Source organism: Phallusia mammillata, chromosome 8 (genome assembly GCF_965637545.1).
Source record: "Phallusia mammillata chromosome 8, kaPhaMamm4.hap1.1, whole genome shotgun sequence".
Lineage (NCBI taxonomy): Eukaryota > Metazoa > Chordata > Ascidiacea > Phlebobranchia > Ascidiidae > Phallusia > Phallusia mammillata.
In genome coordinates this window covers 11,960,037-11,985,090 of record NC_137259.1, presented here as the reverse complement: position 1 = coordinate 11,985,090, position 25,054 = coordinate 11,960,037, and the positions used below count along the sequence as shown (strand labels likewise).

Genomic DNA, 25,054 nt, shown 5'->3' with positions numbered 1-25,054 from the left:
GTATTAGTCCATCAGGGACTCCATCATCCTATCCATCATTTTCTGGTGTCGATGGCTACAAGTTAAACATCACCTAATAATGTTGACAACGAACTGACAAAACAAGAGTAGGCTTATAACAGGTTTGACGAGGCAGTAGGCTAAACCTCGGTGCAATAGTGCTTCTTGTAGCGTGTTGGTCTGAGTATCGTGATAGGGACCGCATTTCATCATGTTTGCGCAGTGTTTGGTCAACCAAATAATCAAATGGCCGCAGTCGGAAAACAAAATAGTTTATTTTGCTTAGTGAAAGAACACATAGCGACACAATTCACAAAGTCGGAAATAACTGCGCAACGTTGAAACGTCGGAAATATGGATCGCAAAACAATATATTAAACTTGCTGCAGCTACAGCGTATTATAAAGCGGTATGTAGCTTTAGTACCGACCCATCACAATTAAAAACATTTTTCGCGATACTTCGAACAAAACCTATGAAAAAGTATTTTAATGTCGTTTTGCCATACGCTAAAGAATGTAATCCAAATGTCATACTCTTAAGTAAATCCACCAGGCGACGTGGCTTGATTTTTGCACTGGAAGAAATTATTCGAAAAAATGTGACGTAATCATCGACTTGTTTACAAACTTCGCACAAAGTAAAAAAAATCCCCTGTTTGTAAACTGCCTGTCCTTTGCCACATGGAAAAGTTTCTCCGAGAGTGCATGGTCAGAGCCGTTGTTTATCTTATCTCTTTCTATATTTTAGTGGTTTGTGTATAGGACGTAAAGGCATATTGAAGTTATAAGGCACAAATATAACACAACAATGGCTAAAAGGGTTTGCATAATTGGTGCAGGGGCAAGTGGACTGGCTGCAATTAAAGTTTGTCTTGAGGATGGTTTGGAACCGTTTTGCTTTGAAATGAACAATGATATTGGCGGTAGGTTTTTTGATTTGCAAATCAATATGCATGATATTTATTTTCAAATAACATTAAAGGGTTATGGAGATATGAAGAAGGTGAACGGACAGGAGCGTGTGTTTACAAATCAACGATTATAAACACAAGCAAAGAGATTATGTGCTTTTCAACATTTCCAATTCCCAAAGAATTTCCAAATTACATGCACCACACTAAAGTCATGGAATACTACCGGATGTTTTGTAATGAGTTGGGTATTTGTTTATGTCCTACAAAACATGTGAAAAAATAGGAAAATAGTGTATTTAAGCATTAGTTTGATTTAATTGAATCTAGTTTTGTATATAATTATACACTGTGTTGTGCATTTTTTGTCTTTTACAATAAAATTATTGTTTAATTTTTTTTTGTGACCTGACCAGTTGTGAAACTATTAGGCCTTGTTTATTAAAATTTATGCTCCCTATTTATTTTCAAAAAGTGAATCAGTCATGTATGCAGACTATTAAAAATATAGTGAGCGTTGCTTAATGTTTGGTGTAAGTACATTTTTTTATCTCAAACCAATACTGTATATTGTTTGTTTGTTTTGCACTGTTGTTTGTAAATTTGCAGATTTGATTTGGAAAAACACATCAAGTTTCACACAAAAGTTTTATCTTGTACGGAGACAGATGATCATAAAGACACTGGCAGATGGTAAGTAAGAATTGCAAATAGACTGCCATTTCTCTGTCTTGAGTAGAGCAAACTATGTGTTGCCCAACTATTTGTGTACAATCATTGTGTAACATTAAATAGCACAAGGAAACTTCAGGTTAATTTGCCCATTGGTACATTTTAATTTATGCTTTATTGACCGAACAACATACCAAACAGGTTTGAATACTTCTTACTCTTAGCAAAAACTGTTCCTGCATATAAATTTGGGTTGTCACCTTTTTTGACCATACATAATTTGTAAAGTTTACAAACCAAATGCACCGGTCTGTTATCAGTAGGAATTATAACAAGCTTACTTTCTATTAGCATTTGGCTGTTTTAAAGGTGTGTAAAGACACAAAACACCAAAACAGGAGTTGAGAAAAGTGAAGTATTTGATGGTATAATGGTTGCAGTAGGTCACCATGCAATCCCTAACCTGCCGCTGGACTCATTTCCAGGTTTTTCATGTTTTAAAATGTCCAAACTGTCTGATGCAAGATTTTTTTTCTGCTTAGGAATTGAAAAGTTTAAAGGCAAGTATATGCACAGTCATTTATATCGAAACCATGATGGTTTTGAGGGCAAAAAGGTTGTTGTTGTTGGAATTGGAAATTCTGGTGGAGACATTGCAGTTGATCTAAGCAGGATAGCTGACCAGGTGCGCAAGACTTGCCAAAGTTGTCTACCTCTTCAATGAAACTAATATTTCTTGTACCAAAACTGTAATCTACTGTAAAATATATTTTTTACACTGAACAATCAGTTCCGCAAAGCAATGGGAGTGATAATGCTCAACACAGCAACTAGGACTCTAAATAAGTATACATTCCTGTTTACAGACATATTTAAGTACAAGAAGTGGAGCTTGGGTTTTCTACAGAGTAGATAAGGGTGGAATGCCTGTGGATGTCAATATAACTACAAGGTATATGGCGATTCGAAACAAATTCAGGTTGGGAAAGTGATGAGTATTTTGTTGTTGGTAGATTGGGAAAAATTATTGACGGATTATTGCCCAGCAGTTTGGTTAATACACTTGGTGAAGCAATAGCAAATGCAAAATTTGACCATGAACTGTATGGATTAAGACCTAAACACAGGGTGTTTAGCCAGGTATAGATAAAATGCAAACATAAAAAAAACTTGTCAGCATGATTATACATTGCTTTTTTTAACTAGCATCCGATGGTAAATGATGATTTGCCCAACAGAGTATTAAGTGGTACTCTAAAAATCAAAGGAAATGTTACAAGCTTTACTGAAAAAGGAGTGTATTTTGAAGATGGAGAATATGAAGATGTTGACATTGTCATATTTGCGACTGGTTTTAATTTTGCTTATCCATTTCTGAATGAATCAGTTGTTAAGGTACTATAAATAAATTAATGAACTTATTTCTGTACAAACAATTCTTTTTGCCCTCTTTTTTATTTTGTAGTGAAATGTTTGTGGCATTTTGTATGCCACAATCTAAAAAGTGAACGTTTCAAACCACCCAGCATTGCCAGTTTATCACCTAAAACTTATATTTACTTGTTGCATTCCTTTGTCCTCATGTGCTTGCATATAAGCAACGAGGTTTGTTTATTTAGAGGACACACATTTTGTAAAAAAAAATTTTTGTTTTTGTTTTAGATGGTGTGGATTGTTTGTGTTTTAGATAAAAAAATGTCTGTATCCATGGGTGATAATAGCACAGAGTTTCACTAAATTATTAAGTTAGTTTACCTTTCTGTAACTGGTTAACATTTGTTTGCAGGTGAACCAAAATAGAACAAAACTTTACAAATACATGTGGCCACCCAATGTTAAAAAGTCTTCATTAGCCATTATTGGTGCAGTTCAACCCTTAGGTGCCACTATCCCTCTTTCCGAATTGCAGTGTCGCTGGGCAACACAAGTGTTTAAAGGTAAAACTAAACAACAATTGGACAAAATTGCCAAAATCATATCTGTGTATTTATTATTAATACCAAAATATTTTTTTATATTTTTTTTGTAAGGTCTGGTAAAACTTCCTTCACAAGTAGAAATGAACGCTGACATTGACAAAAAGTTATCTGAAATGAAAAGACGGTATTATGATTCACCCCGTCATACTGTCCAGGTAAAAATACATTTAAAAATAGTTTCTAATATATGATTGATTATGTAAGGAGCTTGCTTTGTTAAAACACAATATTGCCTTAGGTTTTTAGACCAGTGGTTTTCAACCAGGGCCCATGGCCACCCAGACAGGCCATGAGCTGTGTTCCGGGGGCCCAGGGTGTAGATTCACTAGAAACACCCACTAAAATCCATTTCCTTTTTAACTTTATTCCCTAATTTAATCAACTATTTCACATACTATTTGTCTATATTGAGTTTTTATGATTACAGATTCTTGTTTATTCTATTTGACCTGTTTAAAGTCAAAATTAGTACCGAATTCCAACATGAGATTGCAATTTACATTTTTTAAGGGGGCTGCAGGTCCTCCAGGGTTACTTGAGGTCCAAAAGTTACTTTTAAGGGGCTACGGTCCACAAAAGGTAGAGAACCACTTTTTTAGACATACATTTCTTTACTTAGAAACATACTTGGGAAAAGTTTAATAGAAAATGTATTTATCAACGAATATGCCTAGTTGATGTTTAGGAGATAATTTGTTGAATTATTATATTTGATATATTTTTTGCATTATTACATTTTGAAGTTAATTATTCAGTTCATTAAATACAGTAAAAAAGCAGCAATTTAATTTGTGGTACAAAAGACAAAACAATACCTGGGCTGTTTCGGAGTTTGGCATACTCTATTTAGCAAGCTTTTATACTTTTCAGGTGGATCATGTTGATTATATGGATGAAGTTGCAGAACAGATAGGAGTCAAACCAAACATACTAAAACTATTTTTAACAGATCCAGCTTTGGCAAGCAAGGTTTGTATTGGCATGTGATTATTGTACCTACTGTTTTTAGAACTATATGCTTGGACAGGTGCTGTTTGAAGTTGCATCTCCATATCAATATCGTCTTTCAGGACCTGGAAAATGGCCAAAAGCTAGAGAAATGATCATGACCCAAATGGAACGTATTAAATTTCCTTTACAGAGCAGGCCAAGTGTGACAAGAGCTGAACCTTCCCAGTTTGCTTGGATTAAACAAGTTGTCTTTATTCTCATTCTTGGTGTAATCTTTTACAAACTCTTTTAATGTATTGATGTGAAGGTCTACTTAATGTTGAATCTGTTAATTGTTGCCAATAATGAGTGAATGTTATTTGTGCCATTATCATGTTTCTCTATGTATTTTGCACTACCATTTAACAATGCTGCACCTATCTCCTCATATTTTATCTCCACTAATTCACTGTAAACATTTTTGTTGTTGAGTGATTAAAAAGATCCAACTAAAGATAGAAAAATTAAAACAACTGTGTTTGCTTTGTTGATTTTTACATACCTGTTATCAATATGGTGTTTATAAAGTCAAATCACAATGCAAAACATTAAATTATTAGAAAAAGTTTAAGTATAATAACAAAAAACTACCTGTTTTGTATAGTGGACAATAAGATTTTTATTTTAGATATGAAGCATGCAACATTTTGGTTTTACTTTTTTGTTGTTTGTTTTGCCTAGCATTCAGAAAACCTTCTCAATGTTGACCAAAGAAAAAAAGGAAATGTTTAACTATCAACCAAAGCTTTTATGCTCAGCACATTATGTATGTCAACATAACTTCGTGCACTAGTCGCCTCAAAGTGTGTGGGACAAACACTTGGTTCAGTGTCACCTCTAAAAAGTTTTCTGTAAGAAAGCCTGTTCCATATTAATGGCAAAAAGGGTTTGCATAATAGGTGCAGGGGCAAGTGGACTAGCTGCAATCAAGATTTGTCTTGAGGATGGTTTGGAACCAGTTTGTTATGAGTTGAGCAATGATATTGGAGGTGAAAGTTTAACACATAAAAATGATATAAAAAATGTATGCAGCATGTTTAAATGTATTTTCGTTGTTTAAAGGGTTGTGGAGATATGAAGAGAGAGAAAAAGACGAAGCTTGTGTCTACAAGTCAACTATTATTAATACAAGCAAGGAATTAATGTGTTTTTCAACTTTTCCCATTCCCAAGCACTTTCCAAACTTTATGCACAATGCCAGAATTGTCGAATACTTTCGAATGTTCAGCAAAGAGTATGGTTTTTGTTTTAGTGTTTTTTTCTTATTGCGCCCTGTCTACATTTATTTTGTTGTTGTTAGATTTGGGTTGGAGAAACATATTGAGTTTCACACAAAAGTTTTATCTTGCAAGCAAACAGATGATCATGAACAAACTGGAAAATGGTAAGTAATGCTTTCGAAGATACAATCAGGTAAGGCTCAACACCAATAACATTATCTTGTAAGGTGTGTCACAACCAAAAACATCAAAACTGAAGTTGAAACCAGTGAAGTATTTGATGGAATAATAGTTGCTGTTGGTCACCATGCTGTTCCTAATCTGCCACTTGAGTCATTTCCAGGTCTTTGCTTTGATTTTTGAAAACATATAGCTACATGGTATTAATTTTTTTTGTCCTTCTAGGTATTGACAAATTTAAGGGCAAATACATGCACAGTCATTCATATCGCACAAGTCATGGATTTGAGGGAAAGAAAGTAGTTGTTGTGGGAATTGGAAATTCTGGTGGAGACATTTCTGTTGAACTTAGCAGAGTGGCTGATCAGGTTTGGTACCTTTTTAATAATAACCTGGAATGAGGGTGTTATGTTACAAGCTTTTTGCAGGCATTTTTAAGTACAAGAAGTGGCTCATGGGTATTTTTTAGAGTGGATGAGGGTGGAATGCCTGTTGATGTCAATAAAACCAAAAGGTGATAATAAATTTGAAAAAAAAAATTATTTACACATATTTTTTCACTCTAGTATTGTGTAAATATTGAAAAATGAGATAGACCCTTATCTTTGATTTTTTATATTTTTTGCATTACAGATTGGTAAAATACCAAAGACTTGTTTTTCCAGAAAGTTTTATTAACTCCATAGTTGAGAAAGAAATAAGTAACAGGTTTAATCATGAGCTCTATGCCTTACGACCCAAGCACCGAGTTTTAAGCCAGGTATGCAATAGTGAATAACTTTCAGAAGGTTTTAACCAAAAGTAAAATATTACTGTTTCCTAAAAATTTTCCTTGTTTCTGTTTAAGCATCCGAATGTTAATGATGATTTGCCAAACAGAGTGCTTAGTGGCACCTTGAAAGTAAAAGGTAACATTCAAAGCTTCACAGAAAACGGTGTAATTTTTGAAGATGGAGAGTATCAAGATGTTGATGTTGTAATATTTGCAACTGGCTACAGTTTTTCCTATCCTTTCTTGGATGACTCAATTGTCAAGGTAACAGCAGACAGCCCCTTTAAACAAACCATTTAAAAAAAATTAATTGTTTGTTATTGTAGGTTGAAAAAAATAGTACAAGGCTGTACAAATTTATGTGGCCACCTAATATAAAAAAGCCAACTCTAGCTATTATTGGTGGCATTCAACCTTGGGGGGCAATTAATCCCATTTCAGAGTTGCAATGCCGTTGGATTACCCGGGTCTTTAAAGGTAGATAATAAAAATGTGTAATCATAAATTACTTAGACTTGGTCTGTTTCTCATAGGTTTGACAAAACTTCCACCAAAAGAAGAAATGCATTCAGACATTGACAAAAATTTGTTTGAAATTCGGAAGCGATATTATGATTCACCTCGCCACACAGTTCAGGTAAAAAATGTGTGTTAAAATTTAATAGGATTCTGTTAACGAATGTACATTCTTAGAGTACATTTGTGTGTTTTAGGTAAGTTGTCATTGATATAATTTTTTCTGATGTCATATTTTTATTACAACTTATCATGATTGTTCTGTTTTGCTGGGATTTTTTTTTACTTCGTGACACTGAAGTGAGCACATATGTACTATTTCACAATGTTGTATTTGAAATCTCAGGTGGATTATGTAGAGTACATGGATGAAATTGCTGAAAAAATTGGAGTGAAACCAAACATAATAAAGATGTTCTTTACTGACCCAGCCCTGGCTCACAAGGTAAATGATTCGACTATAGAACAATACCACCATTTCTGTATCCCAAAACAGGGGACATCAATCCTTTGTATGACAATTTACCTTTAAAACCAGTGGTTGTCAAACTTTTTATTGTCGGTGCCAAATGGTAGTTTTTTAAGTGAGTAGGGAGCCCCTAAAAACAAAACCTTGAGAAATCACTAAACGTTATTACTTTAAAAGCTAAAATAGCAATCTTTGGTGGTTTTCTGAGGTCTGGTGGGAGCCGCAAAATAAGTAGTTGGGAGCTGCATGCGGCCCTGCGAGCCGCGTTTGAAAATCACTGGTCAAAACAGTAAATGACTAAAAGTACCATATGAGTTAGCCAGTAATCAGAGACAGTGTTTTTTTAAGGTGTTTTGGGGGACCGAAATGGTCCCCCAAATTTCTCCAGCGGTTTCCCAAAATTTGGTATTTGCTATTTTTTGGTATTTAAATGAAACACTTGCGGTCTCTTAAAACTACTTAGCGGTCACCCAAACCAAACCTTAAAAAAACCTGATAAAAATGTAATAGGTTTAAATTCTATCAAAAGTGCTTGAATGTGAACTCAGAAATTAAAAGCATGCCATGAAGAATTACCTTTTGTTCCAGGGGTTGGAGGCCCCTGCTAGAATAAATACAATGAATGTCCTGACTACTACAGTAACAAAATTTTTCAGGTTGTATTTGAAATCGCATCTCCGTATCAGTACCGCCTGACAGGACCTGGAAAATGGCCAAAAGCCAGAGAAATGATCATGACTCAAATGGATCGCATTCGATTTCCCTTGCAAAGCAGACCAAGTGTGACAAGAGCTAAACCTTCACAGTTTGCTTGGATGAAGCAAGCTTTCTATGTTCTTATAATTTGTCTCATTTTGTACAACCTATTTTAAAGTGATTTTAAATAGAGATTGGTAATTATGGGTCCCCTTCCCTGAAGGGGACACATATTGATTTTACTCAAAATGTTTGTTTGTTTTCTTTTTTTTTTCTTTTTTTTTCTTCTACCCAAAGTTTGTCCGACTCGTTTTTCCATCAAATCCTTGATGGATTTGGATGAAATTTACACAGTTGGTAGATGTAGTTATGTAGATGTGCATCCCACTTTGTTTTTGTTGATAACCCCAGTATTTACCCCGCTAGCCCCCTAAAATGGGTATTTTTTCCCGAAGTTTGTCCGACTCGTTTTTCCATCAAATGTTGGATGAATTTGGATGAAATTTACACAGATGGTAGATGTAGTTATGCAGATGTGTATCCCACTTTGTTTTTGTTGATAACCCCAGTATTTATCTCGCTAGCCCCCTAAAATAGGTGTTTTCCCCGGAAGTTTGTCCGACTCGTTTTTCTATCAAATGTTTGATGGATTCGGCTGAAATTTACACAGATGGTAGATGTGCATCCCACTTTGTTTTTGTTGATAACCCCAGTATTTACCCCGCTAGCCTCCTAAAATGTTTTTCCCCCCCGAAGTTTGTCTGACTCGTTTTGCCATCAAATGCTTGATGGATGGGGCTGAAACTTATACAGATGGTAGATGTAGTTATGTAGATGTGCATCCCACTTTGTTTTTGTTGATAACCCCAGTATTTACCCCGCTAGCCCCCTAAAATGGGTATTTTCCCCCGAAGTTTGTCCGACTCGTGTTTCTATCAAATGCTTGATGGATGTGGCTGAAACTTATACAGATGGTAGATAAAGTTATGTAGATGTGCATCCCACTTTGTTTGTCCGGATAACCCTAGTATTTACCCCGCTAGCCCCCTAAAAGGGGTGAGTTTGTAAACAATGTCAGAATTGGCTAAAATTTGGATAGCTTGTAAAGTATGCCAATTATCGTTATTGCGCCATTGCAGTTCGGGGGTTGTTAACAGCCCTTTGACGTCAGAAACATTAACGGTTGTTGCTCAAAACACCTCTAGTGGTTGAAATTTTAAACGTTGGCAGATTGGACTGAAATTTTGCAGTACTATTGATTGAGTCATTGTGGTTTCCTACTTTTAAGTTTGTGTGTGTTGAACCTCAATTAGTTATCCTACTAGCCCCCTAAAATGAGTTTTTTAATTTAAATAGTTTTTACTCGATATAGCATATTTAGATATGCACAGTACCAATCACTGTGTTTGTCTTCACAATACCAAACTTACTCATTGTTATCTATTGAATTGCATTATTTTCAACTTTGCATGTGTGGGGACCCATGAGTTTTTGCCTGCAGAAACAACCAAGGTTATAAAAGACGATGGCTAATATGGGACCCAATACAAAATAAGCATAGGAAATATATTTATGTTTTAAAATAGATCATAGTGTATGTGCAAGGGCAATATGTGCTAAGCCACCCTTCTAGTTTGTTTTCAAAATGAAATCATTTGTTTTGTTTTTTTGGTTTTACTTAGTTTAATTTTGCTGTGGAAATATTTTGTGTTGTTTGTTTTTGTCACTCTGTGATTATTATTTCTATCCTTGCTCAATTCACTGTGCCATGTTAAATATGCTGTTTAAAACTGGCTTGTGCTCTAACAACAAATGTCTTGTGATAATTTGATGTATTTTCCAATACAGCTGTATAATATTTGCTTTTACATTAGTCAATCATTAAACCCAATGTTATCTGAATATTTGCTAAGTAAGCGAACTTGAGTTTGATGACAACATTCTGCTGACATGGGTCCAAAGTGTATTGCTGTTATTGGTGCTGGTGCAAGTGGATTGGCAGCAATAAAATGCTGTCTGGATGAAGGATTGGTGCCTATCTGTTTTGAAAAACAAGATGACCTTGGAGGTACTGTTTCAATCCTCAAAACTTATCAAACAGATTTGCAGCATGCAAAATACCAACATTTTTTATGTAACCTAGGTCTATGGAGGTATAAAGAAGGCAAAAAGAATGGAGCAACTGTTTATGAGTCTACTGTCATCAACACTAGTAAGGAGTTAATGTCCTATTCAGATTTTCCAATGCCCCAAGACTGGCCAAATTTCTTGCATCATTCCAAAGTACAGGAATATTATAGGAGATATGCAAATAGGTACCTGATTGCATTAGTTTAGGGTTTAAGGAATCAAAACCATATGAATTTTACACACATGAACATGTAAATACAATAAGCATATATTCATTGTTTTTCAGATTTTTGTTACATGAGCACATCCAGTTTGGGACTGAAGTTCTGTCATGTGTACGTCACCTGGACTTTGGCAAGAATGGAAAATGGTAAAATAACAACGTTTTATGAGTAAACCATTTATTAAATCAACCACTTTTAAAAAACAAACAAAAGGACTTTAAAGACAAAAAAGAAAGATGACGAAACAATTGATGAACATGTAGTTGATGGTGTTTTGGTGGCTGTGGGACATCATGCTGATCCTTATTTTCCGAAACAGGACTTTCCAGGTAGATAAAACTTCCAAAATTAAAAAAATGTCCTCATTGTCATTTACTTCTAGGCACAAACCTTTTCAAGGGAAAAATTATCCACAGTCAAGATTACAGAAATTTCAAGGGTTTTGAAAATATGAAAGTTTTGGTGATAGGTGTAGGAAATTCAGGATCTGACATTGCTGTTGAGCTGAGTTCCCATGCTAAGCAGGTACAGTTCAAACTGTTTTACATTTTGTTTATTTTCTAAAAAAGTAAGCATTCTTTGACAGGTATACCTGAGCACCAGAAGAGGTGCCTGGGTCTTCAGTCGTGTTGGACCTTATGGAATGCCAGTTGATTTTTTTGGTGTAACTAGGTAGGTATCTACATTTTTTTCCTTTATGAATATGTCAATTTTTGATTTACAACATTGAATTACTTGTGTAGTTTAACAAGCCAGTCTATTTATAAACATGTATACACAACTCACAATTAACTAATGAGTAACTTTCAACTTTTAAAAACAAAACAACCTGAAAATAGTCAATGTTGCAGATATCAAAAGTTGATGCAGGACTTCTTACCAGAGAAGTTGACAAGAAGCTTCATTGAAGACATGTTGATGAAAAAATTTGATCATGCTCATTATGGATTAATGCCCGAACATGGCCCATTTAATCAGGTTTCAAACTGTATCTTTTTGTGGCATTAGCTGAACTGTGCAAAAAAATCAACAAATGTACAACATGTCATAAAGTCCTATAGTGAATAAACTAAGCCTTGTGAGTACTGTAGCAAAATCAGTATGTTACAATTAATCCACTATAATAAACATTCTAATACGTCGCCGTTGTTTACTTTTTCATATTCAGCACTTGACTATGAACGACGATTTACCTTCAAGGATCATCACAGGTTCCATTAAAATCAAATGTAACGTGAAGTGTTTGAGGGAATCTGGCGTTCTATTTAATGATGACACAGAAGAGGAGGTGGATTGTATTGTGTTTGCAACAGGATATAAATACTCGTTTCCATTTTTGTCGAATTCGATTTTAAACGTAGGTTGTTCAAATTACTCTGATAGACGTACAACACATGTAATATATTCTAAAAGAAAATTGATTATTTTTTTGGTTTTTAACGAAGGTAGAAGACAACGCAGGCGACTTGTACAAATATATGTGGCCTATGTCCTTGACTAATCATACCCTGGCAGTTATTGGCCATGTCCAGGCGTTTGGAGCTGTCAACCCGATTTCCGAGATACAATGCCGATGGGCGACGCGTGTATTCAAAGGTGGGATATTATGTACAGTTGTAAAAGCCTTTTTCCATGAGTACATGGGTTCGGCAACTTTCCACACGAAATTTTGCTAGCAAACTTTGTAATAAAAACCAGTGTTTGACGAAAAACATAAATTAAAATTGTTTGGAGCAAATTAAGAAATGTGTGTTAATGTATTAGGTTTACTGCTTGCATTGGCATGTAAACATTGCCCTGATACCTAAATAGTTTCTGCTGTCCAAACGAGGTTTTTCACCATAATATTTGTGTGTTTTTGCAGGCCTTGCTAGACTTCCCACTGAATACGTCATGTGGAAAGATATCCAAGACAAACGATTAAAGATGAAGAAACGATTTTACGCCAGTCAGAGACATTCAATCGAAGTACGTTGGCACAGAGGCTTTTCTGTTTTGGAACAACAGATAAACTATATTTCTTCGTTCGTAAGGTTGATCACGTGGACTACATGGATCAAATTGCCGAACAAATCGGAGTAAAACCTAATCTGGTGAAACTGTTTTTCACTGACTACAAACTTGCCAAAAAGGTAATTATGATTAAATTGTCTGCTGGGTGACGAAGGCAATGCATTATTTTCCCAAAGCTTTGTACGAATTTGAATGCCATTACGTTATTTATGTAAACTTTGCAAGGCTTGACAAAAAGTCCATTTGAGAAAATTGGTTGTGCCTATCTTCTAGAGTCTTTTTGTACAGTATGGTTATAATATAACGTTTTGTGTTAACCATCCTGTTGTGACTTTATTACTGGCAGTTGTTGTGCGAAGTATGTTCTTCGTATCAATACCGACTGGTCGGCCCAGGTCAGTGGAAACCAGCCAGAAATACCATTTTAACGCAGAAGTCACGAATGCTGTTTCCTTTGCATACGAGGATTGTCAAGAAACATCGAAAGCAAAAATCTTTTTTTAACTTGTTTTTTGTTTTGTTTTGCATCATCATTATTTTGGCGTTCATTGCAGCGTTGATCATGAAACTGTGACAACTTGTGATAATCAACTCTTCGTCACTCGCACCGAATGTTTGATGCTTTTTCATTTTCTTTTTTAATAATTTTATCGTGCAATAATTTTACATCAGGATCGACGTTAAGTTTATGTATATATCGTATATCACACACTACCTCAAAAAAATCATGTCCCTTTTAAAGTAAAAGGAAACTGTACAATGGTTTTAAACGATCTAGCAAAGAGTGTAATACAAAAATGTGAAATGGATTCAATGAACAGTACCGTATGGTGTTTTTTTCATACACCCCACACGCGCGCACGTGCTTAAAAAACCAAAAATACAACTGCCATTGTTAGTTCACAAATCCATTTTTTTACAACATCCGACAGAGAAGAAAAAGTTTGCCGGTTTAAAAGTTAATCGAGCTGCTATGCGAATGTACATTTCCTTAAAAAATCAAAACGCTCAAGTTTACATTTCGGACAACTTTGTCATGTGATCTTTCAGCTTTTCGACCAAATCCCTGTCCGTGTCATCATCATTCTTTAGAGCCTCTTTGCATTTCGCTATTGCTGATTCTTTGTAGCCAATCACGTTGCCACATACCACTGCCCTTGCAAAGTTGTAACAGGCCCAGGCAAATAGATTGTTGGACTGTTTAATTCCAGCCTGGATTGCCTCATCAAAGCATTTTACCGCCACGTTGTAGTTCCCTATACACGCTTGGTACTTTCCACAGTAGACAATGCACTTAGGAGCCATGATCCACGTTATGTGCTTGGTGGCAAGTTTGTACAGTTCGTCATAGACTTGATCAGAGTTTGAGACGAAGTCTTTTGACTGTTGAAAGTTGGGAAGCGCTAGCAGTTTGGTATTGACACGAATCAGAAACCGATGAAGATGCATTTGCGTTTAAACTGATCCCTCTATTTCCTTTATATGGCCGTGTTCATAGAATGTTACAGCATTTTCGTTGTTGTCCAACATCTTGGTTAACGACTCATGAGCTTCCATCAGTGTGTTTTTCTTCTCTTCAATTGAGCATTGACTCAAACCCTTAAGCATGATTGGGACCAAACTGATACCAGTCAAATGTTCAAAGAGAATGTGGACATCAGTGAGTCGTTGACAGTGCCGTGAAATGCTGTTGGACAGTTTGGAAAACCACATATATCTCAACCGCATGTCTGCTGTTATCGGTATGTGGTAATACAGCAATACGCGGCCCCATGTGTGAAGGATTGAGGCAAGGCGTTCTGCGAAGAAAACCGAGCAGTGCGCCTCTGTGTTGAGAAATATCTCCTTGGATTCACGCAGCCCACGCATAATCTGAGAATTCAAACCCACCTTTTTCTTGGTTGCTAATTTTGCAGATTGAACCACTTTATTGCCAGGCGCGTTGTTTTGCAGGAAGTCCAATTCGGATATTTGCATTTGTAAAACGACTGTGAAGTAACGATCCAGCAAGTCGATTGGCAGTGATTTACACAACACATTTCCAGCCGTGACGCAGTTCTTCGCAATATTCTCTCCTACTTCATCTGTCGAGAGATTCTCATTTGGCTGCAAGATAGTGGAATCGAAGTTTGCCCCAGTAAGACCAGCAACCGTTTTCAGTATTATTTCTGCTGCAAACTCAAGGCAATTTTCGGAGTACTGCTTTGTCGACAAGACGCCAAGACTTTTAACAATACCAATCACCTCGCTAAGGTGACAAACGCACATTCTTAAAAGAAAGTTGTCTGGTGTAACTGCATCTTCAAGTTTAAACTGCTCCCGAGCGTGTGCTAGTCCAATTTGAATTTGCGGCGCCACTTTGTTCATGAAGACGTTGTCAACGGACTTGCGCAAATCCTTGTGTACTATCGCACTGAGGGCAAGAAGTGCACGTTGTAGCTTCTTGATGTAAATTTCATGACCACGGTCCAACTTTAACATAACCCTAACGGCACGAAATATAACTTCATGAAAGGAGACAGTTGTCTCTGCGTAGCCGCTCCCGTCCACTTTGCAGATGCCATAATCTTCCAAATGTGAAATCACGTTTCCGGAGACCACGGTATTTCGTTGCGACGTGTGCTTGATATCGTCGTTTTCCGTGTTATTCAGGCTCTGCGCTATTTTACCGACTAACTGCCTCGGAACGTCTCCGTGATGCAAGAAGCACAAACTTGTCATTACTTGCCAAATATCGTGGTAAATTCGATCCTCCGCATTTTCTTTAGGTTTTAACAACAAAACAACAGACCGGAAAAGATGCCTGAAGTTGTCGCCATATTCCTCCTGCAGTTGGCTTGATTCGAGCTCCTGAACCTCTGTCTCCATTTTATCGTCCTCTGCCATCTCCAAATATTCTTCATAAGATATGCGCGACCTTCGGCAGTTTGCCTTAACTGCAATCAGACCAAGAGGAGATCCACTATTTAAAGCGATTATCCGCAGAGCTGCTTTACGGTCAACTTCAGAAACGTTGGGGTCTGACGGAAGCAGAAGCTGCAATCCTTCGCTCTCCGAGAATCCATCAACCTTGTGACCTTTGTAGCACTGTAATCCAGCTTGAAGGTCACTGTTAGGCAAAGCCACAGCGTTTTTACGAGAGGTGATGTAAATGTGAAAATGGTCGTTATCAGATTGTGTACGTTTATCGTCGACAGTCGTGAGCAAGTCTCGCAAAACTGCAAAATCGCTCGGTTTGGGGTCCTCGATAACAATAAGCACAGGGACATGTAAAGATCGCAGTAAGGTGACAAAAGGTTTTGCTCTGCCCTTAGAAAGCTCATCGCCCACTCCCTGACCTCCATGAATGGCAAACTGATTTTGTTTGAGATGTTTTACAATAGCGGTAAGCTCCTGGTCGACATTCTGGCTTCCATCTTGACACTCAATGTGCCACTTCACACTTATTGAGGCCCCCGTAAAAGGAAATTTGGAAGCCAAACGACGAACTATTTCAGATTTTCCTGTGCCGGGAAATCCATGAACGTGCAATATGGCTACTGTTGCATTCTTAACTTTGCCCTCGGCTCTAACGTAGTCCTCGGTTTGTATGAAGTTGGCTGTTGGTTGTTTTACATTGTCCACTGTCGTCGGCATTTCAAGTTTTGTTGCCTGCTGTTGCGTGTTTTCTAGGATTACAAACAGTTTTTACACTAACAATGATTATTTATCTATCGTTGATTATTATTCATTTTTTGGTTAGTGCATTACAAATTTGAGTGTATAGGAACATATAGTCTGAAAAATCAAAACACCTTTGTTTATTTCTGATACTTTGAGAAAGTACGCCTAAAAATTAGCAACACTAATCAAGCATGTTAACATGCACGTGCTTTTTTCCATCAACCAAGACTATATTGAAAAAAAGTACACTAACTCGCTTTTCAAGATTTCTTACAGACTGACAGTCGTTAGTGATTATTGCGTTTGGTTGCTTTACGCCATCTGTATTAGTTTTTGTTTTTTGCGGTAAAGTCCAAACACTTGGTACAAATATTTACCAAAGCTGTAGCAACGAGAATCCACCAGTGAACTAAAAGCCTAGTTTTTAATTTGATAGCGCTTCAACAATAAATGCTTACCGTGATGCTCAATATGTACAGAATCGGAGCCAAGCAAAGAATTTGTGATAGTGCTGTCGGTGATGACAAACGTAGTAGAGTTTGTTGGTTGACCTAAATATTTTGTTTGGTTCAGTAGAACAAATCTCTTACTGACCATACGGACAAATACAATAGTGTATACTTACCCTGTCTGCATGTCAACTTGGTTTTGTTGCTGATTTCCAAAAGTCCTGTAATCCGGCAACATTCAACAGTTAACGATCGCTGCAACACATTCTATACTGAACACTGCCACGTTTAATGGTTATTTGTTTTGATACGCTTGGCTGGTTTTGAATGTAAAATAAAGCAATGAAAGATTGCATTCAAAGTGTTATTTTTTGGTTCCTTGACAAACGATGGTATTTTAAAGCATTGTTGCGAAACTTCAGGATGATAAAACAAAGTATCTTTCTTTCTCCATGAACTGCATTTACAACTGTTTAATGGCTAAGACGTAACTTACCAGTTTGTGTCCCAACTTTCGTTTCAACGCATTCTTCATCCGATTTTACTTGCGCAGAAGTTTTAGATGTTTTTTCTGTACCACTGCCCCAGTCTACAGCTGATAAAATCTTCGCACTTCTTTTCATTTTTCGTTTCAGGATAGCCACAAATCTTCACTAAATGTTATTGTAACTGTGGATGTAAACGCTGTAAAAATAAATATAAATGTATATATATTCCCAAAAGTTACTGCATGCTACTACGGAATTATACATTGTTTTGGTTGCAGAATCGACAGTAGTAAGATGGACAGCAAAAGAACCAAGATAATTGGCTAGGGATGTAAATGTGCACAATTTTTACTTTCTGCAGATTATTAACTTCACAACATTTTTGTGCCATTTTAAAGCAGTAAAAAGCTCAACATACTATAATCATGAAGCAACATACAAATGATTTAACTCATCAGGCCTAAAATGTACCACATATGTTGCAACAATGCAAAACATTAAAAAATATTGACACCCATATCCTGCTGGTTGAACTGTGTGCGCTGAGATAATTGTACACCAATAAAGGTAAAAAGCGGAACCAGCACAACAAAGCATCAGGTTTGTATTTTGCCATTGTTGCGTGACGTCAGCTACAGGTTGTTTTCTTTTAACCGTAAACTTAAACTCAGTAAGTTATATGCACTACAATTAGTAAATTGCTGCTAAGTTAATGCAAATCTCCTAAACATTTGTTGTTCCATGTGTTTCAAAAGCTTAAATTAACAATTCAATGTCAGTTTCCAAGCCTAATTTAATTGTACAACATTAGTTTTTAGGCTCCCGTTTCATGCTTTAAACTCTTTATCAAGGTCGGTAAGTTGGCAAGTTTTAAACATACCTGTGGCGAGGCCCTTTTATATGACCACAAAATATTGTCTTGTTTGACTTGTCGTTTTTGCGATCCTGAAAAACGCTGTTTTTCACTTTTACAAACGCAACACCAACTGTGGCGCAGAAAAAAGTGTACACAATTTAACACAACCGTCTGACGTTAATGCCAATAAGAAAGCATAGAAAGAACAATCAAACAAGGACCACAAAGGTGAGCGAATTTCATTGATTATTATGACCATGTAAGTTTTACTGTTTCATGCAATATCGACGCCTAAACGTCTACTGCTCACAGGTTTTGGGCTATTGGTATATTCTTGGGATACAATGTATAAAAATAACTATAGTAATAATACTTTTACGTCAAAACATTTCTGATGTAGTAAAAATGTAGCAGAAATCAGTGTGTGAGGATTTGATGGGAAGACAGTTTAAACGCTCCCAAAAGTGACGTGGATACCCACACTGTAAGCTTTGTGTTATCTCCATTTCCGTTCACATTTGTCTGACGTCACTACCAGCATCTCAGTTTATTGTCTGCATGGTTATGGTTTCCTAGTTTTGAACGATCGATAATAACAACAATTTTTGAAACGTTTGCAGTAAAATAACAAAAATAGCATACGGCAGTAAAAAATGGAGTAGTTGAGATAACTTTTGGAGGGTTCTAGCGCATAACAATTTAAATCTAAAGCAAAATTTAAATAATTTAAGGGGGAACGAGTTTGGCACATTAACTGCTATCATCGTGATCGTGACCAGGAGTTCAAAAATTCATTGTAAATCAAATTTTGGTCGTTACATCACGATAAATATATTAAACAAATTAAATCAACGCACAATGCCGTCACGTTTTGAACACCTATTTTATACCACTAATATTGGCAAAAGAAGCAAAATGGCAAGAGCGCAGTGTATCTATGACTGCACCAATTGTTTTCGTTTAGAAAGTTGTCCGGTTAATTATGACGTTTATTCGCATGATCCGGATAATCGCAAGGAGTTAATGCTGGTATGTGTACGATTAACGGGAATGTTGATTGGAAAATGTTTTCTATTCTCAGCTATACATTGTCATAAACAGTGATTGTCAATGACCATGCTGCTTGTTGGAGGGTCTTATATTGCTCAGTATACTCACTCTCAAGTCTCAATTTTGATTTCTGGTTGTTCGTAAAACAAGAAACGATGACAAAGCGAAAACAGCGTCCCAATTACCGAAAGTACAGTGTGACTTACGGATATTGATAGATAATGAAAATGGCTCCATAACATTTACCAAAACGTAGTGACTTTGTCATCATTTTAGAAAATAAAACAGCTAACAAGTAACCAGTGCGATGCGATTTTTTTTAAAATTTAATTTTAAAATAAATCTGCAATAAATTATCACAATTTTTAAAGATAAGGTTGGAGACTTGAAGTGTTCTGAAACAGAGTTGTATCACTGGGTTTGGCCTAAATTTCGGGTCTATATTTACAACTCGGTCTGGAAATTCCCCCAGTTTCACTCATGAGTTACATCGAACATGAGCTTAGACGTAGCCACATCATCCGAACGTTTAGTCTGTAAGTTTTCCGCCTGACCCGTTCGTGCGTTTCACCCGTCTTAAAGCCTTTTCCCCCTGTTTTTACGTCTCGTATTCCTGCCGTTAACCCACAACGCTTCAATGGCCGGCGTAACCCAAGAGTCTGACTAGAGAAATGTAACTAGTTCAACCAAACAGTCTTAACGTTATTATATAGGTCAACATCCAATTTGCAGCTCTTGAAAAATTGTGAAGTAAACACTTTGTTCATTGTATCCTTCGACAAAGTTACTGTGGTAAAGTCTGTTTCATAAAAATGGCAAAAAGGGTTTGCATTATAGGTGCAGGAGTAAGTGGACTAGCTGCAATCAAGATTTGTCTTGAGGATGGTTTGGAACCAGTTTGTTATGAGTCAAGCAATGATATTGGAGGTAACTGCGCGCACAGATTCTTTGAATCTATTTAGCACGTTTTTGAACCTTTTTTTTGGTTGAAGGGTTGTGGAAATACCAAGCGGGCGAGAAAGAAGGGGCTTGTGTCTACAAGTCAACTATTATTAATGTCAGCAAAGAATCAATGTGTTTTTCAACTTTTCCTATTCCCAAGCACTTTCCAAACTACATGCACAACACTAAAATTATGGAATATCTTCGAATGTTCAGCAAAGAGTATGATTTTTGATTTGTATGATTTTTGATTGATCTTTTTTATTGTAGCTTATCTCTATTCGTTTTGTCATGAATGATAGATTTGGTTTGGAGAAACGCATAAAGTTTCACACGAAAGTTTTAACTTGCAAACAAACAGATGATCATGAACAAACTGGAAAATGGTAAGTAGTGGTTTTAAAAGGATGGAATAGGGTAGGACTCAACACCAATAGAATTATCTTGCAAGGTGTGTTGCAACCAAGAATATCAAAACAAATTTTGAAACCATTGAAGTATTTGATGGAATAATGGTTGCTGTTGGTCACCATGCTGTTCCCAATCTGCCACTTGACTCATTTCCAGGTCTTTGATTTTTTTTTTTTTAAACTCAAAACAACTAATTGGTTTTACTGTCATTTTGCGTTACTAGGTATAGACAAATTCAAGGGCAAATGTATGCACAGTCATTCATATCGCACAAGTCATGGATTTGAGGGAAAGAAAGTGGTTGTTGTGGGAATTGGAAATTCTGGTGGAGACATTTCTGTTGAACTTAGCCGTGTAGCAGATGAGGTTTGGAACAATAACAATCATAGGCGCCGAATGGGCAGTTACTGGTGACGCAGCTACTGCTGTTTTTTAGGGCCCGGAGGCGGCCACCGTGGATTTTTCGGTCCTTTTACACCAATAACTTCAGCTATAATCACACTAAACATTTATGCACGAATGATTTGGCCGAGTTCTTTGACATGAGGACAGGGCTTGTAATAATTAACCTACTATGTCGTGGCTGTGTTAACGACGTTAAACACCGAATCTTCAAATGCTTGGCCAGTTTTGTTTATACTGCAACTATTTGGTAATAGGACATCATTTTAACAGCTGGGCAAAGCAACAATCACTCGATAAAACGTGTCACAAAACAATTAAATTGGCAAACCAGTGGTACGCAAAATCGTGAATGTTACTCGATTGACAACAAAAGGGGAACGTGTGCACATAAGCCATGCAAGCATGTCGCATTTTTTCCTTTCGTCCGACGAACCGCGGTCAATACAAGAACCTTGGTTAACTAGGGTTACCAGACGTTCGAAAGTACGCGCACATGTCGGAAATTTGGGCGTAAAATCCGTGTCCGGAAATAATTTTTATAACACTCTTAATGTCCGGAATGTAAGCGTCTAGTAGCCTAACCTACAGTAGTTTTAACAATTCCTTTTATAGGGGACTCAAAGGTTTATGTTGTAACCGTTGTTCTTTGCTGGTTCTGATTCACGATGCAACCTATTGCAGACATTCATTCAAAACAACGCATTTTGAAAGCTAACATTACTATGTAAAACGACCGGATATTGTAAAACTTTGTTTCGTTACTTATTTAGAAACAAAAACTGCACTTTTCATCTTTATGATAATAATGACATTTTATCAAAAATGAGACTGTTCGGGTTGGTAACGGGTAACAACATTTCATACAATGCATTTTAACATACGTTTGGTTTCGCCAATGATATTACTGACACTGTCCAGAATTTTTGTCACTCAGGTATGGTAACCCTATGCGTAACCCAATGCTTCAATCGCAGTTTAGATGAAGCTTATGGCAATATGTCGAAGCCCTAGGTTCAATTTTACAAACTTATTTGGCCGAATGAACAATTTTTCAACAGCAGCGAACCCTTAAAAAAAGTGTTGTATGACGGCGTTAAAGAACTGCCCCGAGTGGTACATACTTGTACGGTCAATCTTGTTTGCAAGATAAACTGCAAGATGATCTTGTTTTGCAAAATAAACAAACAACTAAGTACAATTTTATTCTAGGTTAGGAAATTCGTTTTGATATGTAGGGACTTCTGTTATTGTACGCGCTAGTGACGCCAAAACATCCTGGAATGTAATTTTGCTGTGATTTTAATTTTTACTATTACTGTGGAATGTAATTTTTTTCTTTTAATTCTACAGAGCCTTCGTTAACTTAGAAATAGGGTGTTTTGTTATCAATTATTTTTGCAGACATTTGTAAGCACCAGACGTGGATCATGGATATCATTCAGGGTGAATGCAGGTGGAATGCCCTCTGATCTCGATAGCATCACAAGGTACCTAATTGTCAAACTGTTTCCCTTTCAAGAGAAAAATTTGTTTAGGTGACGTCACAAGCACAGCTGGACACAAGATGACGTCACAATGCGCAAATTAATCTAGAAAGAGTGGATAGCTTAGCTTTCGAAGTATACAATACAACCTCAACTCATTTAGTCAACTCATTCAGGCTATACAAGTCCAAAACAATTTTTACAAAGTATAAGCAGCACAAAGCACAAAATATTCTGCAGACAATACGTTGGTTGGTCGATTTCACACGATAATAAGTTTTTAATAAAGCTTGGGCCGAACCGAACCACCGCCAGAACAACATTTTTCGCAGATTTGTTTCGGCAAATCGAAACTTCGGTAAAACAGTACTAAAACTTTTGGCAGAAAGCAAAGCACCACTCAGATTAGAATATTGGACGGCGCAATGTTAGTCAGCCGTCCAAATAACGAAGAAGCTTCCTAATATATTAAAAAAGGATTGAAACTATTGACGCCAATCTTAACAACCGAACTATATTGGTCGAAAAGATATTTTGATGAAATATTAAAAGTAATTTGTCTTTTTGCCTGAATCAAGCGTATTAAGATTATTATGGGGTGGTACAAATCAACAGGAGTCCTTACAGCCGTTTTGTTGATGAAGACATATCTCGCTCGTGCACCCGTGCACAACACAGAAACTGTAGTTATCGAATGACGTACATCCCCCCTTTATAGTGTGCCTTTTTTGCTTTACAGATTCGCAAAGTATCAAAGACAAGTATTTCCAGAAAGTTTTATAAATTCTAAAGTGGAAAAGGTACTAAACCAATGGTTTGACCATGAGCTGTACGCATTGCGACCTAAACATCGAATTTCCAGCCAAGTATGTGACATTTTTTATGCTTTTTAAAATCAAATGAAACACTCTCCAGTCTGCATGGGGATATATCAAAATGTACAAGGGTAAAATGTACTGGTTACTAAAGTACTCGTTTCTTATTTTAAGTATCCAAACGTTAATGATGATTTGCCAAACAGAGTGCTTAGTGGCACCTTAAAAGTGAAAGGTAACATTCGCAACTTCACAGAAAATGGTGTGATTTTTGAAGATGGAGAATATCAAGATGTTGATGTTGTTATATTTGCAACTGGCTACAAATTTTCTTATCCTTTTTTGGATGAATCGATTGTTAAGGTATCATTGGACAGTTTTACAAAACAAACGTTCCGTTCATGGAGTCGCATATTTAAAAATGCTTTTGGTGTTATGTACAAAATACCTGTTTTTTTTCAAAATAAGTCAATTTTGCGTTTTTGAAAAAGAGCATGGCAGAAAGAATGGGATATAAAATTGATAACGTATAACTAAACCAATAATTTTCTATTATTTTGCACGTCGTATATTTTAAGGTTGAAAACAATAGTACAAGACTTTACAAGTTTATGTGGCCACCAAACGTCAAAAAGTCAACTTTGGCGATCATCGGTGGCGTTCAGGCTACAGGTGCACTAAATCCCATTTCAGAGTTACAATCTCGTTGGGTTACCCGGGTGCTTAAAGGTAGAACAATATGATTTGTTATCCCAAATGTCACTGTTACATAATTATTGACCTTGTTTGCTTAGGTTTGGCAAAACTACCATCAAAAAAAGAAATGAATACCGATATTGACAAAAAGTTCTTTAAATTGCGAAAGAGATTTTATGATTCACCAAGACACACAGTACAGGTGAAAATATAAAACAATTAACATTTGATATAAAGCATGCACCATACATTACTTATTTAGCTATGTTTTTTTATTTAAAATATTTGTGTTTGTAAATTGCGTACTTTTTTATGTAGGTAGTGTGTTTCGAATTGTTAGCACTCACTGTTCATGAAACATGGCCACATGTACCTTTTTATGTTTACAAAAATTGATTTCCAGGTGGATTACGTAGAGTATATGGATGAACTTGCTGAACAAATTGGAGTAAAACCAAACGCTGTAAAGTTGTTTTTAACAGACCCGGCCTTGGCCCACAAGGTAAATGACTTGTTAAAACCAGACAGCCATATCGCATACTAAATACAATGAATGTCCCGAATACTTCAAATGCATACTCTTTCAGGTTGTATTTGAAATTACATCTTCATACCAATATCGCCTGGCGGGACCTGGAAAATGGCCGAAAGCCAGAGAAATGATCATGACACAAATGGATCGCGTTCGATTTCCCTTGCAAAGCAGACCAAATGTGACAAGAGCTAAATCATCACAGTTTGCTTGGATAAAGCAAGCTTTATGTGTTCTTATAATTTGCCTTGTGTTGTACAAACTACTTCAGTAGAATTTTGAAAGAGATAATATGATAAACTGTTTTCGTAAATTTTGTTTTGGCAACTTGGTAGTATGATAGAATTCTGAACCCAAAAGAACGTGAACGTTGCAGCCACCAAAACTGTGTTTGGACAGTTAAGTGACCTGTTTGGTTTCCGTTACCTGAAGCACAATTATCAACAAAGATCTATAAATTTTCTTGCCGGTGCTAATTTTTCCTTATGT

At 36.4% G+C, this 25,054-nt stretch overlaps 6 protein-coding genes across 8 annotated transcripts; 4 read left to right on the top strand and 2 right to left on the bottom strand.

Annotated features, from left to right (window-relative positions):
- Positions 1-749: 749 nt before the first annotated feature.
- On the top strand, positions 750-5,156 carry LOC145205694 (flavin-containing monooxygenase 5-like). Its single transcript, XM_080078435.1, has 12 exons — positions 750-925; positions 985-1,156; positions 1,523-1,606; positions 1,955-2,070; positions 2,128-2,270; positions 2,452-2,537; positions 2,599-2,725; positions 2,792-2,980; positions 3,372-3,522; positions 3,616-3,719; positions 4,435-4,533; positions 4,592-5,156. The coding sequence occupies exons 1-12, from the start codon at positions 811-813 to the stop codon at positions 4,805-4,807; spliced, it is 1,602 nt and encodes a 533-aa protein (XP_079934561.1). The 5' UTR covers positions 750-810; the 3' UTR covers positions 4,808-5,156.
- Positions 5,157-5,260: 104 nt separating this feature from the next.
- On the top strand, positions 5,261-8,863 carry LOC145205695 (flavin-containing monooxygenase 5-like). The gene is made up of 12 exons (XM_080078436.1): positions 5,261-5,543; positions 5,617-5,788; positions 5,855-5,938; positions 6,002-6,117; positions 6,180-6,322; positions 6,383-6,468; positions 6,588-6,714; positions 6,802-6,990; positions 7,053-7,203; positions 7,260-7,363; positions 7,589-7,687; positions 8,368-8,863. Exons 1-12 carry the CDS (start codon positions 5,429-5,431, stop codon positions 8,581-8,583), a joined length of 1,602 nt encoding a protein of 533 aa, XP_079934562.1. The 5' UTR covers positions 5,261-5,428; the 3' UTR covers positions 8,584-8,863.
- Positions 8,864-10,264: 1,401 nt separating this feature from the next.
- Positions 10,265-15,595, top strand: LOC145205691 (flavin-containing monooxygenase 5-like). 3 transcript variants are annotated; one of them, XM_080078431.1, is made up of 12 exons: positions 10,265-10,475; positions 10,551-10,722; positions 10,824-10,907; positions 10,975-11,090; positions 11,144-11,286; positions 11,348-11,433; positions 11,613-11,739; positions 11,930-12,049; positions 12,207-12,357; positions 12,626-12,729; positions 12,795-12,893; positions 13,121-13,672. In XM_080078431.1, the coding sequence occupies exons 1-12, from the start codon at positions 10,358-10,360 to the stop codon at positions 13,346-13,348; spliced, it is 1,548 nt and encodes a 515-aa protein (XP_079934557.1). In that variant the 5' UTR covers positions 10,265-10,357; the 3' UTR covers positions 13,349-13,672. The 3 variants fall into 3 exon arrangements, with proteins under 3 accessions (XP_079934557.1, XP_079934558.1, XP_079934556.1); XM_080078432.1 differs by lacking the exon at positions 13,121-13,672 and adding an exon at positions 15,543-15,595 and having other exon boundaries at positions 10,266-10,475; positions 11,930-12,122; positions 12,211-12,357; XM_080078430.1 differs by having other exon boundaries at positions 10,267-10,475; positions 11,930-12,122; positions 12,211-12,357.
- Positions 13,443-14,223, bottom strand: LOC145205696 (uncharacterized). The gene has a single exon (XM_080078437.1). The coding sequence runs from the start codon at positions 14,221-14,223 to the stop codon at positions 13,789-13,791; it is 435 nt and encodes a 144-aa protein (XP_079934563.1). The 3' UTR covers positions 13,443-13,788.
- LOC145205690 (uncharacterized) lies at positions 13,443-17,509 on the bottom strand. The gene is made up of 4 exons (XM_080078429.1): positions 17,383-17,509; positions 17,063-17,107; positions 16,896-16,988; positions 13,443-16,442 (listed from the first exon to the last, which is right to left on the bottom strand). Exons 1-4 carry the CDS (start codon positions 17,507-17,509, stop codon positions 14,230-14,232), a joined length of 2,478 nt encoding a protein of 825 aa, XP_079934555.1. The 3' UTR covers positions 13,443-14,229.
- Positions 17,510-19,768: 2,259 nt separating this feature from the next.
- On the top strand, positions 19,769-24,878 carry LOC145205693 (flavin-containing monooxygenase 5-like). The gene is made up of 12 exons (XM_080078433.1): positions 19,769-20,207; positions 20,273-20,444; positions 20,525-20,608; positions 20,674-20,789; positions 20,857-20,999; positions 22,440-22,525; positions 23,262-23,388; positions 23,512-23,700; positions 23,916-24,066; positions 24,132-24,235; positions 24,437-24,535; positions 24,621-24,878. The coding sequence occupies exons 1-12, from the start codon at positions 20,093-20,095 to the stop codon at positions 24,837-24,839; spliced, it is 1,605 nt and encodes a 534-aa protein (XP_079934559.1). The 5' UTR covers positions 19,769-20,092; the 3' UTR covers positions 24,840-24,878.
- The last annotated feature ends 176 nt before the right edge of the window (positions 24,879-25,054 follow it).